Below are 12,957 nucleotides of genomic sequence, written 5' to 3'. Positions count from 1 at the left end.
TATATATATATATATATATATATACACGTGGTAGTTAGTGAGTAGTGTAGCATCATACTATTGTGCCTCCGTGCCGCACTAAAATTCAGTTGGCCTAACTAAACCCAGGCGACTAAACCCTTCGTTTGATTGTCGAGTGCAGAGACCAGGGAGGAACTCAAATGTCATCTTCGTCAGGATTTGCTCACTTGATTTCCAAAACCCTAAGACGTAGCACGATTCCAAGGTACAGAAACCCTAAACCTACCTCTCCCTTCTCGTCTTCGTTCTTCACCTCTGAAAGAACTCTTTCCACACTTACAGAATCTCCATTAACGTCGTTGCCTCAAGCTCAAGGTCTCTCTCTCTCTCTCTCTCTGTAAACTTGTCCGTGTTTATTGAGTTTGAATTTATGTTCATTAATTCAAAGTGTTTTTCTTTCATGTCTGATAATTCATAAATTTGTGAAATTTAATACTTTTGTTTTTAAAGAAATCTCACATTGTATTGGTTCTGTTATAAATTATAATAGGGAAAGAGAGAGGGGGATGGTCGAGATGGATGCTTTTCCTTCCAGGGGCTATAACCTTTGGCCTTGGAACTTGGCAGATCTTCAGAAGGCAAGACAAGGTAAAATTGCTTAGATATGGGTAAATTTTTATGTTGAATTTCTAGGGATTTTACTGAAAAAGACATTTTTTGGTAATTTTTTTTAAATCTGTACTTAAAAATTATCTTTTATAATTAGTATGTTCTTTTTGTTATAAACATTGTTCTTTTCATTTTTTTTTCTCCAACACTCCCTTTAGGTAGCAATGCTGATGTTTGTATTATGGATTTTATTAAATTTTTTGTACTGGTCAATGGTCATTGTCACGCCCCAAAATCCCAACACGAATCCCTATGGTTCATCGGTTAGAATTTCGAGGTGTGAGGTAATCAAACACACAATCTGACAGAACATTCATAAATAATAATACTTATGAAAAGAAAATATACGCAGCGGAATAAACATTTAACTAACATCTATACGAGAGTCTAGAGTAAACAGAAGAAATCGACAAACACTGATATAAGTCAAGATCTTTAATCTCATAATTCATCAGGTTACAAAAATTTCTAAACTACCATGTTTCTTATCTACAACCAAAAACCGCTAAGATCCTCTACTAGTCCTCAAAGACATGGCAGCGGCAAGACATCAATCTGATTCTCCTCAAGGACCTCCTCAAAAGAACGGTTCTTCAAAAGTTGAATAATCTGAAAGGGGAAGGATAGGGTGAGTAACAGGGGAATGTTACTCAGCAGGATGAACGCCGTTCTAACAACGAGTCATACATGCACGAGTAATCAGTTGAACAGTTAAATAATGTAAGTTTTTCATAATGTAACATACGATAAATGTCTAAGCATATTCAATAAACAGTTAAATAATTTCAACCTATCATTTCTATCATTTAAAGTAACATATGCATCTTTTAAATGAAAACATCTATCAATCATTACAAAATAAGAAAAAGATACATAATAAAAACACGGCGGTGTAATCGATAAGAGAGCAGAGGAACACGCCGATATAACCGCCTCGGCTATGGCAATACGATATTCCAAACTTAACCTCCGATGTGGAATCCCATCGTTATAATCTGATTTTGTGGCCGGTCTAGCATACCACGGTTGGATGACCATTTATCCGGCTCAGACTGGCCGTTGACCAAGAACCCAATACTGAGTTCAACTAACGGTGAGGTCGACCGTTTGACGACTACAGACTAATAGTGATCACTAACTAGCCCAGGAGACCCCTCGCGTCGAAGCCTATCAAGAGGCAATGCATGTGAACCCCGCCTATCTCTACACTATACAGAGACCGCCTTTACACACAACGTTCCCCAGAAAATAAGTAGGAGAAATTCCCGGATTTCATAAGCTGTAATATGCTCTAAGGTATCCCATACTACCGAAGAGCATATGACATCTAGTGTTATCCTAGATTGACTCGCCGCTTCCGGATACACAGCAACGCGTCACTCTTTATGGGTTTTCTACAAACCTTTACTGGTAAACAAAATAATTTATTTTGTATATAATATATCATTTCTTTTTAATCGAAAATACAAACAAACTCTGGTAGTGCCTTCCAGTGACAGTTATCTGTCATTTCCATCCATCAACCATCTCATCCCTCTATCTATCTGTCACGTTTTACGTGGCATGGCCACTACGTAGAACTGGAGGCACTGTCCCATCAATCAGTCGAGAACATACGTTCTCTCTATCTATCCATCAATTAAATCGATTAATCTATCATCTAATTTCCTACATATCTATTAAAGTAATTTTGCTTTTAAAGTAATTCGAAATCCATAAAGCATCAACCAATTCCATTCGATGGTTTTGGTTGAGTCGAGAGACTTGAAAACAAAGATAAAACCATAAGACATAAAAGCTGAAAATCTATGAAAATTTAACTAAGTGTTAAAAAAAAAAATGATTTTTTAAAGTCGAAATTGAAAACGAACTATTTATTTATTTATTAAAGAACTTAAAGTAATACTTAATTAGTTTTAATGAAATAATTGTAGGAAATGGGTATACATACTATATGGAAGCAACACAAAATAAATTAGAACCAAACTCAACATTCGGATACTTTTCCGAATTGCTGATTTTTCGTTATTTTTCGTTGAAACTCAACCAAAATCGATTCAAATATTATACTAACTATAAAATGATTATATTATATCAAATGAACTAAAACCAATCATAAATAAGCATGCAAACATGATTCAAATCATTCAAATATGTATAAACTTAATTAAACAATCGATTTATCAACAATCATATGGATTTTTTATGAAATTATCGCATAACTAGAAGGTAGAAAGGAAGGCAACCTACTTCAAGCTATTTTCAACAGTTGAACGGAGTTTAAAATCGCCTCCGGCCAATCTTCAAAATTTTCTTCCGGCGAAAATCAGATTTCTTTTCGTCCACGCGTAACCCTCGACGAGAGGAACAACTTTCCTTCTTGCGCCTAAGCTCGGATCGTTCTCGTTTAGTGTAGATCTGAGTTTCAAATATTGAAGGAAAAGAGTTGAGATTTGTTTGGAGAGAAGAATAAGAAAAATCTGATTTTTCTAATAGAATTTAGATATTTATATCACTTAAGTTGGGACATACTTGTCATTTTGGGAATTGTTTTTCCCGAATGCCAAATTGGACAAACTTATACTCTATTTTGGGTGATTTTTCGACACAAATCTAATGGTATGATCGGTTTCGTCAAATTACGTCTCTAAGGTGTCGTTTACCTATTGGGAAAATATCTAATGCGAAACTCGAGGATTTGATAGCTTTTTCAATCGATTTCAGATTTAGGCGTGCTTACAGGCTAAAGTATGTTTCTCGATCCTTCTAATTCTATTGGTGAAGTTTATTTTCCTCAAATATTAAAATTTAAGAATCTATACTTTTAAATCAATGCACGGATATAAAATTCCTTCCTTGAGATACATTTTAAGATTTCAAGTCATTACAGTCATGCTCTGTAATCACTTCTTTATTGACAGTTTGGATCCTTTTTTTTTCTTTGTTTTCTGAAAAAATGGTTTTAATTTTAATTTTTGGGGGGCATTTAAAAGCTTTCAAATGATTTTTTCTTGAAGCAATGACGGTGATAGAGCAGGCCCTTATTTTAATTAAAAAAATATATTCTTTTAAAAGTATTTTTCCATAGTTTTTGTAGGTAGATTGTACATGTTCATTGAATTGATGATGTGTATATATTCTTTGGAATGCCGATGTTTCTTTAATTAATTTGTGCCTATTATAAACGTTTTTTCAATGCTTCCTCAAATGGGTTTTTATAGATTGAAATATTGGAATATAGAAGGAATGGTACATATTCATTGAATTGATGATTTTTTATTGAATGCCCATGTTTCTTTAATCAATTTGTGGCTATTATAAACATGTTTTTAACGCTTCCCCTCAAATGGGTTTTTATAGATTGAAATGCTGGAATATAGAAGGAATAGGTTGGGATTGGAACCTCTTACCTGGAGCAGCATTTCAAATTCTTTCGGTGGAGATTTGGGTTCATTGGAATTCAGAAGGGTGATATGTGAAGGAGTTTTCGATGAGAGCAAGTCAATATATGTGGGTCCCCGCTCAAGGAGCATTTCAGGAGTGACTGAAAATGGCTATTATGTCATTACGCCCCTAATGCCTATCCCAGGCAACCTGGAGAGGTAATTCGGTGGTGTGACTTTAAGAGATATCTTGGGTTTTGGGGGGTTAGTTATGTTTCCATTGTTATTAATTGGATTTATTCTATAGATCCACAACTGATCAATTATTTCTTCATTTTGATTTTCTTTAAAGGAAATTTATTCTTATGTACTTGATTAGTTCTTTCAAAATAAATTATGGATCATGTACCTGAATTTTGCTGGAACTTTCTTTTACTGATTGGTAATATTTAAAAATTTATCAATTATCCAACTTAATCAACTGAAAGTATGCATGAACTAGTAACTAATATATGGGCATTTAGTCAAAATCTCTAGTGTTTTCTTGTTGTTGGTGGCATGGTTACTAGTGAATCTGAAACAAAAAAAATGCTGTAGATTAGAGATTATTTTTCTGTTTAGGGTCTATTTGATTGCCTGGAATTTTGTTTTCTGGGAAATCAAAATCAAGGGGGAAATTGTAATGAGAAAGTGGACATGATGGAAAAATCAATTCCATCATTTGATTTCAACCAGGAAGATTATCAAAACACACACACTCACACAAAGGAAGCAACAGGAGAGAGGGAGGGGGGGGGGGGGGAATTTTATTATTATCATTAATATATATCATTTTCCACCTTAAATTGAAATCAAACACTAGAAAATAGGAATTTCCCATGGTAGCATGAGCTGGCCAAGAGATTATTGGGCAACTTGGGGTTTCCAAATTGGGTTCTTGATGTTTTAACATGTTCGTTTATCTTCTGATGATTTACTAGTTTATCATAGCTTTTCATAATAAACGCTTCACTATTCATACTAATGAATAAAATAATAATTACTTTTAGTTTTTATTGCTTCCTCTAGGATTTTCAGTGATATATTGCAACAATACTTAGGCATCTATTTCTTCTTCTCAGATTTGGATTTATTAAGAAATCTCTTGTCAGTGTGCAGTCACCGGTTCTGGTTAACAAAGGATGGGTTCCACGCAGCTGGCGGTACAAGCCTCTGGAAGGTTCACTCCATGGTGAACAACTTTCAAGTATAAAACCCCCCAGTGGTGGAGAAAATGAAGAAAGCACTTGGTGGAAATTTTGGTCCAAGAAGCCTAAAACAATAAAGGTTTTTTGCTTATTTTGCTATGATATTTTTCTTAATGGAGGCAATTTTGGGAGTCTGAGAGGTTCTAACCTTGGTGATGAAACCTACAGGATCAAGGTCCTCCTATTACACCTGTGAAAGTTATTGGTGTAGTTCGTGGGAGTGAGAAACCAAGTATTTTCGTTCCAGCAAATGATCCCAGCTCTGGTCAGTGGTTCTACGTTGATGTCCCTATGATGGCGCGTGCTTCTGGACTTCCTGAAAATACTATTTACATCGAAGATATCAATGAAAATGTTGAGCCTAGTAATCCATATCCTCTTCCAAAGGATGTCAATACTTTGATCCGCAGTTCAGTCATGCCACAAGACCATCTAAATTATACATTGACGTGGTATGACTTTTTACTTCTTGGAGAATTGAAAATGCGTGCACAATCAAGCATTTGCATTCTTTTGCTTTTTAATACTATTTGCCATGATTTGTTTCCCATGTATACATAAGTCAAGGATAACCCCAAGGGGTTGTCCTAGTGGTAAGCCCCTCAGGAAGGGTAGGTCAATTGTTCGAAACCCTACAAAGCAATGAATTCCTTGGGGCCACCCTCCGGGGTCCGGTTGACCCTCGACTCAGGTGTTGTTTGTTAAACTGAAAAAAATAAGTGCTGAATAGCATTAAGCGCTGAAACTTATAAGCGCTAAATTTAAGTGTTGAAAAAGTTGTTTATTTAAATGTTGAATCATGTTTGTTACACATTGCTGAAGCTGATAATTGTCTTTGTTACCCTTACAATCATATTATTCATTGTTTGCATGTTTCAAATACCTATTTCTTATCAAACACAATAAAATATATTATTTCTTATAAAATTAAAATACAATTCATTTTTAAATAATAAATAATATTCAAATCTTCAATTTATAAATAATAATATCTAGTTATAAAAGCTCACAAATTTCAAATTAAAAATAATAATGTCATACAAGTCACCAAAATTTGAAATCAACATTAAAAGAACTTAATTTTGGATGAATAAATGTCGATGGAAATGAAGGATGTGTAATTATAAAAGCACCCTATGAATTAATAAGGACAACCCATACCATAGCCAATTTTTTTTGTTTTTTATGGGTTAAAGTTTTTGGAATGAGCAAATTTTTAATAAGGATGGTCTATATAGTCTAGAGATCATCCTCACCAAAAATCAGTCCATTTTGAAACTTTTAACCCGTCAAAAATAATTTTTTTTAAAAAAAGGGACGATTTACGATTCGTGAACTTGTTTTGATAGGGTTAGAAGTTTCAGGATGGGCTAATTTTTAGTGAGGATGATCTCCTCATTGTAGAGATCATCCTCATAAAAAATCAACTTATTCCAAAACTTTTAACCCCATATAAGACAAAATAATTTAGCCATGGTGTGAGTTTATTAATTTGTGGGGTGCTTATATACTAATGAGAAGATTATCCTCACATAAAATCAACTCATTCTAAAACTTTTAACCCATATAAGACACAATAATTTAGCTATGGTGTGGGTTTATTTATTTGTGAGGTGCTTATATAGTTATCCATGGGATATAAGAGGTAATATCCTTTTAAGTATAAGGGTATACTTGTCCGTGCTCAAAAAAATGAAGGGCATACTTGTCCGTGTTCAAAAAAGTGAAGTGTTTACCGCTTCAGCACTTTTGTTCAGCATCAAAATAGTGGTGAATTTTTTTCACTTATTTTCAGCAATAAGCGCTGAAAATATAGAGTAAACAAACGTGCTATTTTGACAAAAAGTGCTGAATTTAATTTTTTTCAGCAATAAGCACTGAAAAATAGCACAAACAAACACTGCCTCAATCAGTTGCACATAGGACTTTGTGAGGGTGTGGTGTGTGTGTCTGTGGGATTTAGTCTCACCCGAATGGTAGGGATACCCACGGTAAAAAAAAAAATACAAAAGTCAAGGATGTGATGAGGCCTTCCTGCTGGCCTATACATGTTGCTTGCATGTAGGCATAAAGACTGCCACAATCTCAGTCCTGCCCTTGGAGATCTTGTAGCCCTATTGACTCAAATGGATCTCTATAGTAATCTATCACATTATCATAGTCAAAATACAACAGATTGGTGTACAGAGGAGGAAAAACCCCCCATGGACATAATTTAGGATTATCCTTGGACCCTTTTGTCTTGGGATCACTCAAGCAGGGTTGTTGAATGGCAGCCCCTCACATGATTGCAGGTACATTATGCCGGTGACTTATCTTGGGATGTCTCATGCAAATATTCTTCTCATTTCATATGCTTCATTTCATATCATCTTTTCTTGTTCTTGATTTATTAGGTTCACTTCTAAACTGTTCAAGATGTGATATTGAGGAAACTTTTATTGGAAAGATGTAAGGAGATTGGCCCCGATGTGGTCATATTAAATAATACATGTTTAGTTTCTGCTGTGTGTTAAGTTTTAATTTTCAGGTTTGTAACAAGTTTGAATTGTTATGAACCCAAGAGGTAAAGGATTACTATTCCACACCATCAATCTCTAGCTTCTTTTGGTGTATTTATTAGGATTTTATTAAAAGGTATTAGAGCCAACACCCGAACACCACGTTTTGGGTTTGAATCCTGGGAGGGGTGACTTGAGGGAAGGGCTATCTAGGGGCACACAAAGAAGGGTACCAAGTGAAAGCCATTGCAAAGACACGGGGAAAGGCTACTTTGGGGTCCCAGAAAAGAAGAGCTTCAGGGTGGAAGTGCCACATGGTGGGCTGTCTGTGCATGGACATCGGCTACAATACCTGCTGGTGTGTTACAATCCCAAGAGAGTGAAGGTTTAAATTTCGGTACCATTATTGTTTAGGTGCTTTTGGTATATTTAGGTTCTTATCAACCAATACCATTACCTAAATCGTCCCCTAACTAGTTTGCATTTCATTTATGACGACGACTTGCAGTCAATTTTCTTTTAGAGAAAGCTTAATGACTTTGAGCAAGATGAACTACTTCTTACACTGGGTGAGAGGTTGGAAAACCTGAAAGTGTAGATTAAGGAGTCACAAGGTAATGGAAATGTCCCCAACCACGAAGAAGGGAATGATGAAGATGCTGTTGGATAGCCCAGTAATGAAGATGGAGATGTCTCAGTGAATCTTGAAGGTGGACAATTGATTGTTGTATATCCTAGGGTAGTTAGTAAACAAAGTAATGTGTGGGAGGATAGAAACCTACACACCACCATGGCTGATGTGTTGTGTGAAGTTCTTGCGACAAAATTGAACCTTGTGATGCTATGGGAGACATTACTAAGAAGGTGAAGGTCTAGATTTTGGTGGTGATACAGATCCTAAGGATTTTAATGATTCGTTTGCAACTATTGAAGAATATTTTGATTGGTATGATATGCCTGAAGATTAGAGGGTCAGCCGGTCAGGTTTGCAAGAATGAAGTTGATTGGTCATGCCAAGGTATGGAAGAGGAATTTGGTGAGAATGCATTATAACTTTGGGCAACCTCAATGACTTAATGGGAGGAGATGAAAATACATCTTAAGGAGTACTTACCTATTGATTTCCATGATGAATTCCTTTTCGTTAAGGAAGTTTAACCATCATGGAGTACATAGGAAGTTTGATGAGTTATTAGGTTTGAAATTATCGAGAATGATAAGCATAAACTTGGTTGTTTCAAGAATGGCTTGAGGCCTGCTATGCACATACTGTGATTTAGAAGATGCATTTCAGATGACAAGCAGGAGGCATCTGATAGGGATACAATTTGACAAGCAAGCCAGGGAGACGACAAATCGGAGGCCTGCAGATGGTGGTAGAACTTTTAGGGCACCTAGAAGGTCTAAACTTTTTCAAACTGCTGATCATAAAGGAAGGTGGTTGCAATGGAGGCTAAGATAAAGAAGAAGGAAAATAATGAAACTTATAGACGCGATGGAAAGAATCATTATGCACTAATTTCCAACTAACAATCTGCACATTGGAATTGACAAGAGTGTTGATGCTCTAGTCCGGAAGGAAGACAAACCAACACAAAAGACAATAGAACTTATTAATGATTACGAAGAGGAATAGCTGGACAACACTTGTACGTGTCTAGTTAGACACATACTAACAACACCACCTAAGGGTGAAGTAAAAGAAGACTGATATTTCAAGTTCTTGTTAAGAATGGTGGTAAATTATGGACCTATGTCAGCCGAACATATTAAGAGCCATTGCAAAGAAAAGCCCAAGTTTTTTGAGTTGAAGAAAGCCTTTGCACTTGCTCTCAAAGGAGCCAGTTTGAGGTGGAGAGTACATTTATATGATGTAGTTCTTGAAGAGTTGCGTAATGAGATTGCTTAACTACTATGAGCAATGTAAACATAAATCTTAAGTTCATACATTCCTAAATATGCAAGAGAATCCAAGCGAACAGTCCTAAGATTGGTTACAATCCCACAGTAATCAATGTTGTCAAATGCGGTCGCATATGCTATTTAAAATAAAAATAAAAATCGCATATCCAAAAATATGCTATCTGACAAATATGTGATGGTATATGCGATCACATACTACAATATGTGTCTTATGCAATGGCATACTGTCCAATAATCATAATTTTTTTTTTTATATGATAGATATTCTGTGACACTTGTTTATGTCTTCCTGACATTTAAGAGATCAAGTGGTTCGAGCATGCACATGTTTGTGTATGTATGTATGCATGTGTTAGAGATTTCATGAAATATTTAGGATACTTGTATCTGTTCTGGAAAATATGAACTTTTTGATTGTATCCCCACTGCCCTCTTAGCATCTGAGCATGATAAATTATAACGTATACTGACACAGTTAAATCAACAAAACCACTGCAAACATTTTAGAAGCATTCAATACCAAGACTGGAAAACTTTTAAATGCATATGGTAATAACTAATAAGTAAGAGAGCTACTATTGGCACCCCAACATTTTCTTATTACACCCCAATTAAAAATAAAGAGAATTAGTGAACAGTTGAGAATAAGTAAAAGTTGGGGTGCAATAGAAGCTCTTTTTTTTTTTCTTTTTTTTTTTTTTCTAGATTTCTAATTTTTGGGTTTAGGATTTTATATGAGCCTAATCATAATTGTAACCAACTACTGAAATTATTGGAACGAGTCTTATAATATTTTGTAATGTTGAGAATATTATGAGTCAAACCTTTGTAATTTTTGAAGAGTGTTTTAATCTTTAATTGAGGGGTGTGAAATAATTTAAGTAATTGGGGTGTAATGTTAGCTCTCATAAGTATTCATAGACTACACTCAAAGGGTCTTAACTTTTACTTCACTTGAGATCTAGCTGTGAAGTTTGAGTACTATTGAAATATCGGGCTCTGATCTATAGATAGGTTGACATAAAGTCCAGCTTACCCATAAAAAGTGTTAGTGAAGTATAATAAACACACTCACTGAAAAAGGCATATATTAGAAACACTCAAAGGACAGGCAAAGAAATCGTCAATGATGTCTTAGCTTTGATATGGGTGTGCATACACAATTGAAAAATCTACTTAATCTTTCACCAATTTTCTAACTCTAGTTGTTCATCCATGGACAGGTATTCTCTATCAGCTGCTGTTACGTTCATGGCTGTCAAGACACTAAAGGCTAAAAAGAGCCGGAGATGACAGGTTTTCTCTTGAGATTCATTTATTCATATTCTATGTTAGGCTACCTTGCAAGAATTTGATTGTTAAGAATCGGAGATGGTTGAAACCAATTGTATTCCTGAATCCTGAATAGTTCTTACTTTCTTGAGCATTTGCTACACCTGGTTTTGCAATTTCAGATCTTTCTGTCAATTAGATCCAAAATGGAAAATCGAATTCCGGATGACTTTTTTTCTTTTAAAGTGTTTCATGATTTGGGTCCTTTTGAATTCATTGAAGTGCTGCTGCTTGTAATTACTTTTTAGATGCAATAAGTTATGTGCTCTCTTAGTTTTTACCGGGGGTCTTAACATATTTAGTATGTGACCAACTGGTTTTTCATTTGTATTTCTTTTTAACCAAGAGAGCTGCTATTGGCACCGTAACTTTTTCTTATTACACCCCAATTTCTTAAATTATTTATCACGCTCTAGTTAAAGATTAAAACACGCCATTCAAACATTACAAAAGTTTGGTTCAGGTTATTACCTCAAAGCATTATAACACATTCAAACAACTTGAACAGTTGTTTACACTTTGGATTAGGTTCTCTATTATTCGGTGTTTAATTGGGGTGTAATAAGTAAAAGTTAGGGTGCCAATGGCAGCTCTCTTAATCAATTAATCAGTGGCCTTTGTCTGGCTTCTGTGCGCTGATTGCATTTTTATTAGTAAGCGTTGCAAGTGATAGAAAGATGTTATCCTGATTGAAGTTTCTAGTTCTTGCATTCTTCTCGTGTCACATCCTTGCCCGCGCTATCTCAGAATGTTCAGAAACAGTCTCATACCCCTTGAATCATTTTGTAACTTTTTGCTCAGGTGCCCTAGAAATCCTACATTTTGAGGGACCTTAAAATAGTAGAATTGGTTTGCATTGTGAAGATGCCTGTTCAAAACTTTTATGGATCAGTGTTTTCAATCCAGACAGGACCGGTCAGTTGAACTGGCGAACCATTGACCCGACACCTAGAACCATTTGGGTCTTACCTCAGCCTAATTCTTTTTGTTCACTTCATACTTTCGGAAAAATTCATAATAATGCTAATGGTTTATGACCCGGTTTGAACCACTGATCCAGCTGAATCAGACCCAACAAGTTAAAGTTCACAATTCAAAACTTTCGTTGAGACTGAATGATATAGGATGCAACTGTGAAAGTATAAAACAACAAAGATAACACAATCGCACAAAACACAAAGATTTACGTGGTTCAGCAGTGTGTTTGCATCCATGGATCAGATTAAGAACAATCACTATTTTCTCTTAAGTTTTACAGGTCTTCCCAAATAAGAAATTCTTCAAACCTCCTAAAATAGAAAATCCTTAAGAAAATATTACATTATTGCCTATTTCGTATCCCCAAAAAAGGACCCCCGGCGGGGTGCTCCGCAACTCTGTGGCACAACAGTATACAAGACATTTGCACAACAACAATGTTGACTGACTGTCAGGATCTCATAACTCCTTAAAAATCAGCCTTACTGGGAAATTTTTTCGAGAACTGAACTGATGCTTGGATAAACTTTTGGGAAAATTACTTAATGAGACCCTATAGAGTGATTTCATTCTACAGAGCCTCCTAATTGTTAGGTGGTAATTTGATAATCTAATTAATAAAATCTTCTTTCTAAATGCCTTCCCACCTTGAATGTTTGGGCATAATATTTGATCTGAGCTTCTGTTATATATGCATTTTGGAAATTTCAGGAAGATATATCTAGTGGCAAGCTTGAAAAAAAAAAAAAAAATTTTTGAATTGTGCAAGTTTAAGTTTTAAATGATGAGATCGATTATTCCAATATTTCAAGCTTAGATTGGATAGATCTTATCGAAATATCCTAAATACATTAAATCTTCCATTTAACTTTGATTATTAAAGAATCTTGTATATGACAATCATGTTATATATTTTTATCTTGAGCTACTTTAAGGATTTTGTGTTAAACGTTTATATTCATA

The 12,957-nt window shown here is 35.1% G+C and overlaps 1 protein-coding gene across 3 annotated transcripts; it reads left to right on the top strand.

The window, feature by feature from the left end:
* The first annotated feature begins 107 nt into the window (after positions 1-107).
* Positions 108-11,228, top strand: LOC147381345 (surfeit locus protein 1-like). Of its 3 annotated transcripts, XM_086430552.1 has the most exons (7): positions 115-226; positions 304-336; positions 512-609; positions 3,991-4,232; positions 5,135-5,339; positions 5,429-5,712; positions 10,908-11,228. In XM_086430552.1, the coding sequence occupies exons 3-7, from the start codon at positions 541-543 to the stop codon at positions 10,975-10,977; spliced, it is 870 nt and encodes a 289-aa protein (XP_086286678.1). In that variant the 5' UTR covers positions 115-226; positions 304-336; positions 512-540; the 3' UTR covers positions 10,978-11,228. The 3 variants fall into 3 exon arrangements, with proteins under 3 accessions (XP_086286675.1, XP_086286677.1, XP_086286678.1); XM_086430549.1 differs by having other exon boundaries at positions 108-336; XM_086430551.1 differs by having other exon boundaries at positions 114-336; positions 5,165-5,339; positions 10,908-11,227.
* The last annotated feature ends 1,729 nt before the right edge of the window (positions 11,229-12,957 follow it).

Source organism: Akebia trifoliata, unplaced genomic scaffold, assembly GCF_017979445.1.
Source record: "Akebia trifoliata isolate Shusen 1 unplaced genomic scaffold, ASM1797944v1 Contig00550, whole genome shotgun sequence".
NCBI lineage: Eukaryota > Viridiplantae > Streptophyta > Magnoliopsida > Ranunculales > Lardizabalaceae > Akebia > Akebia trifoliata.
Note: the sequence above shows the minus strand (reverse complement) of the source record. Positions and strands in the feature narration are given on the sequence as shown.

What these genes read in the sequence shown, in the direction of transcription:
- LOC147381345 (XM_086430549.1), top strand. Translation starts at nt 162, where the DNA reads ATGTCATCTTCGTCAGGATTTGCTCACTTGATTTCCAAAACCCTAAGA. An exon ending in GTCGTTGCCTCAAGCTCAAG is followed by an intron (nt 337 to 511) that starts GTCTCTCTCTCT and finishes AAATTATAATAG; the next exon opens with GGAAAGAGAGAGGGGGATGG. An exon ending in ATCCCAGGCAACCTGGAGAG is followed by an intron (nt 4,233 to 5,134) that starts GTAATTCGGTGG and finishes TCTTCTTCTCAG; the next exon opens with ATTTGGATTTATTAAGAAAT.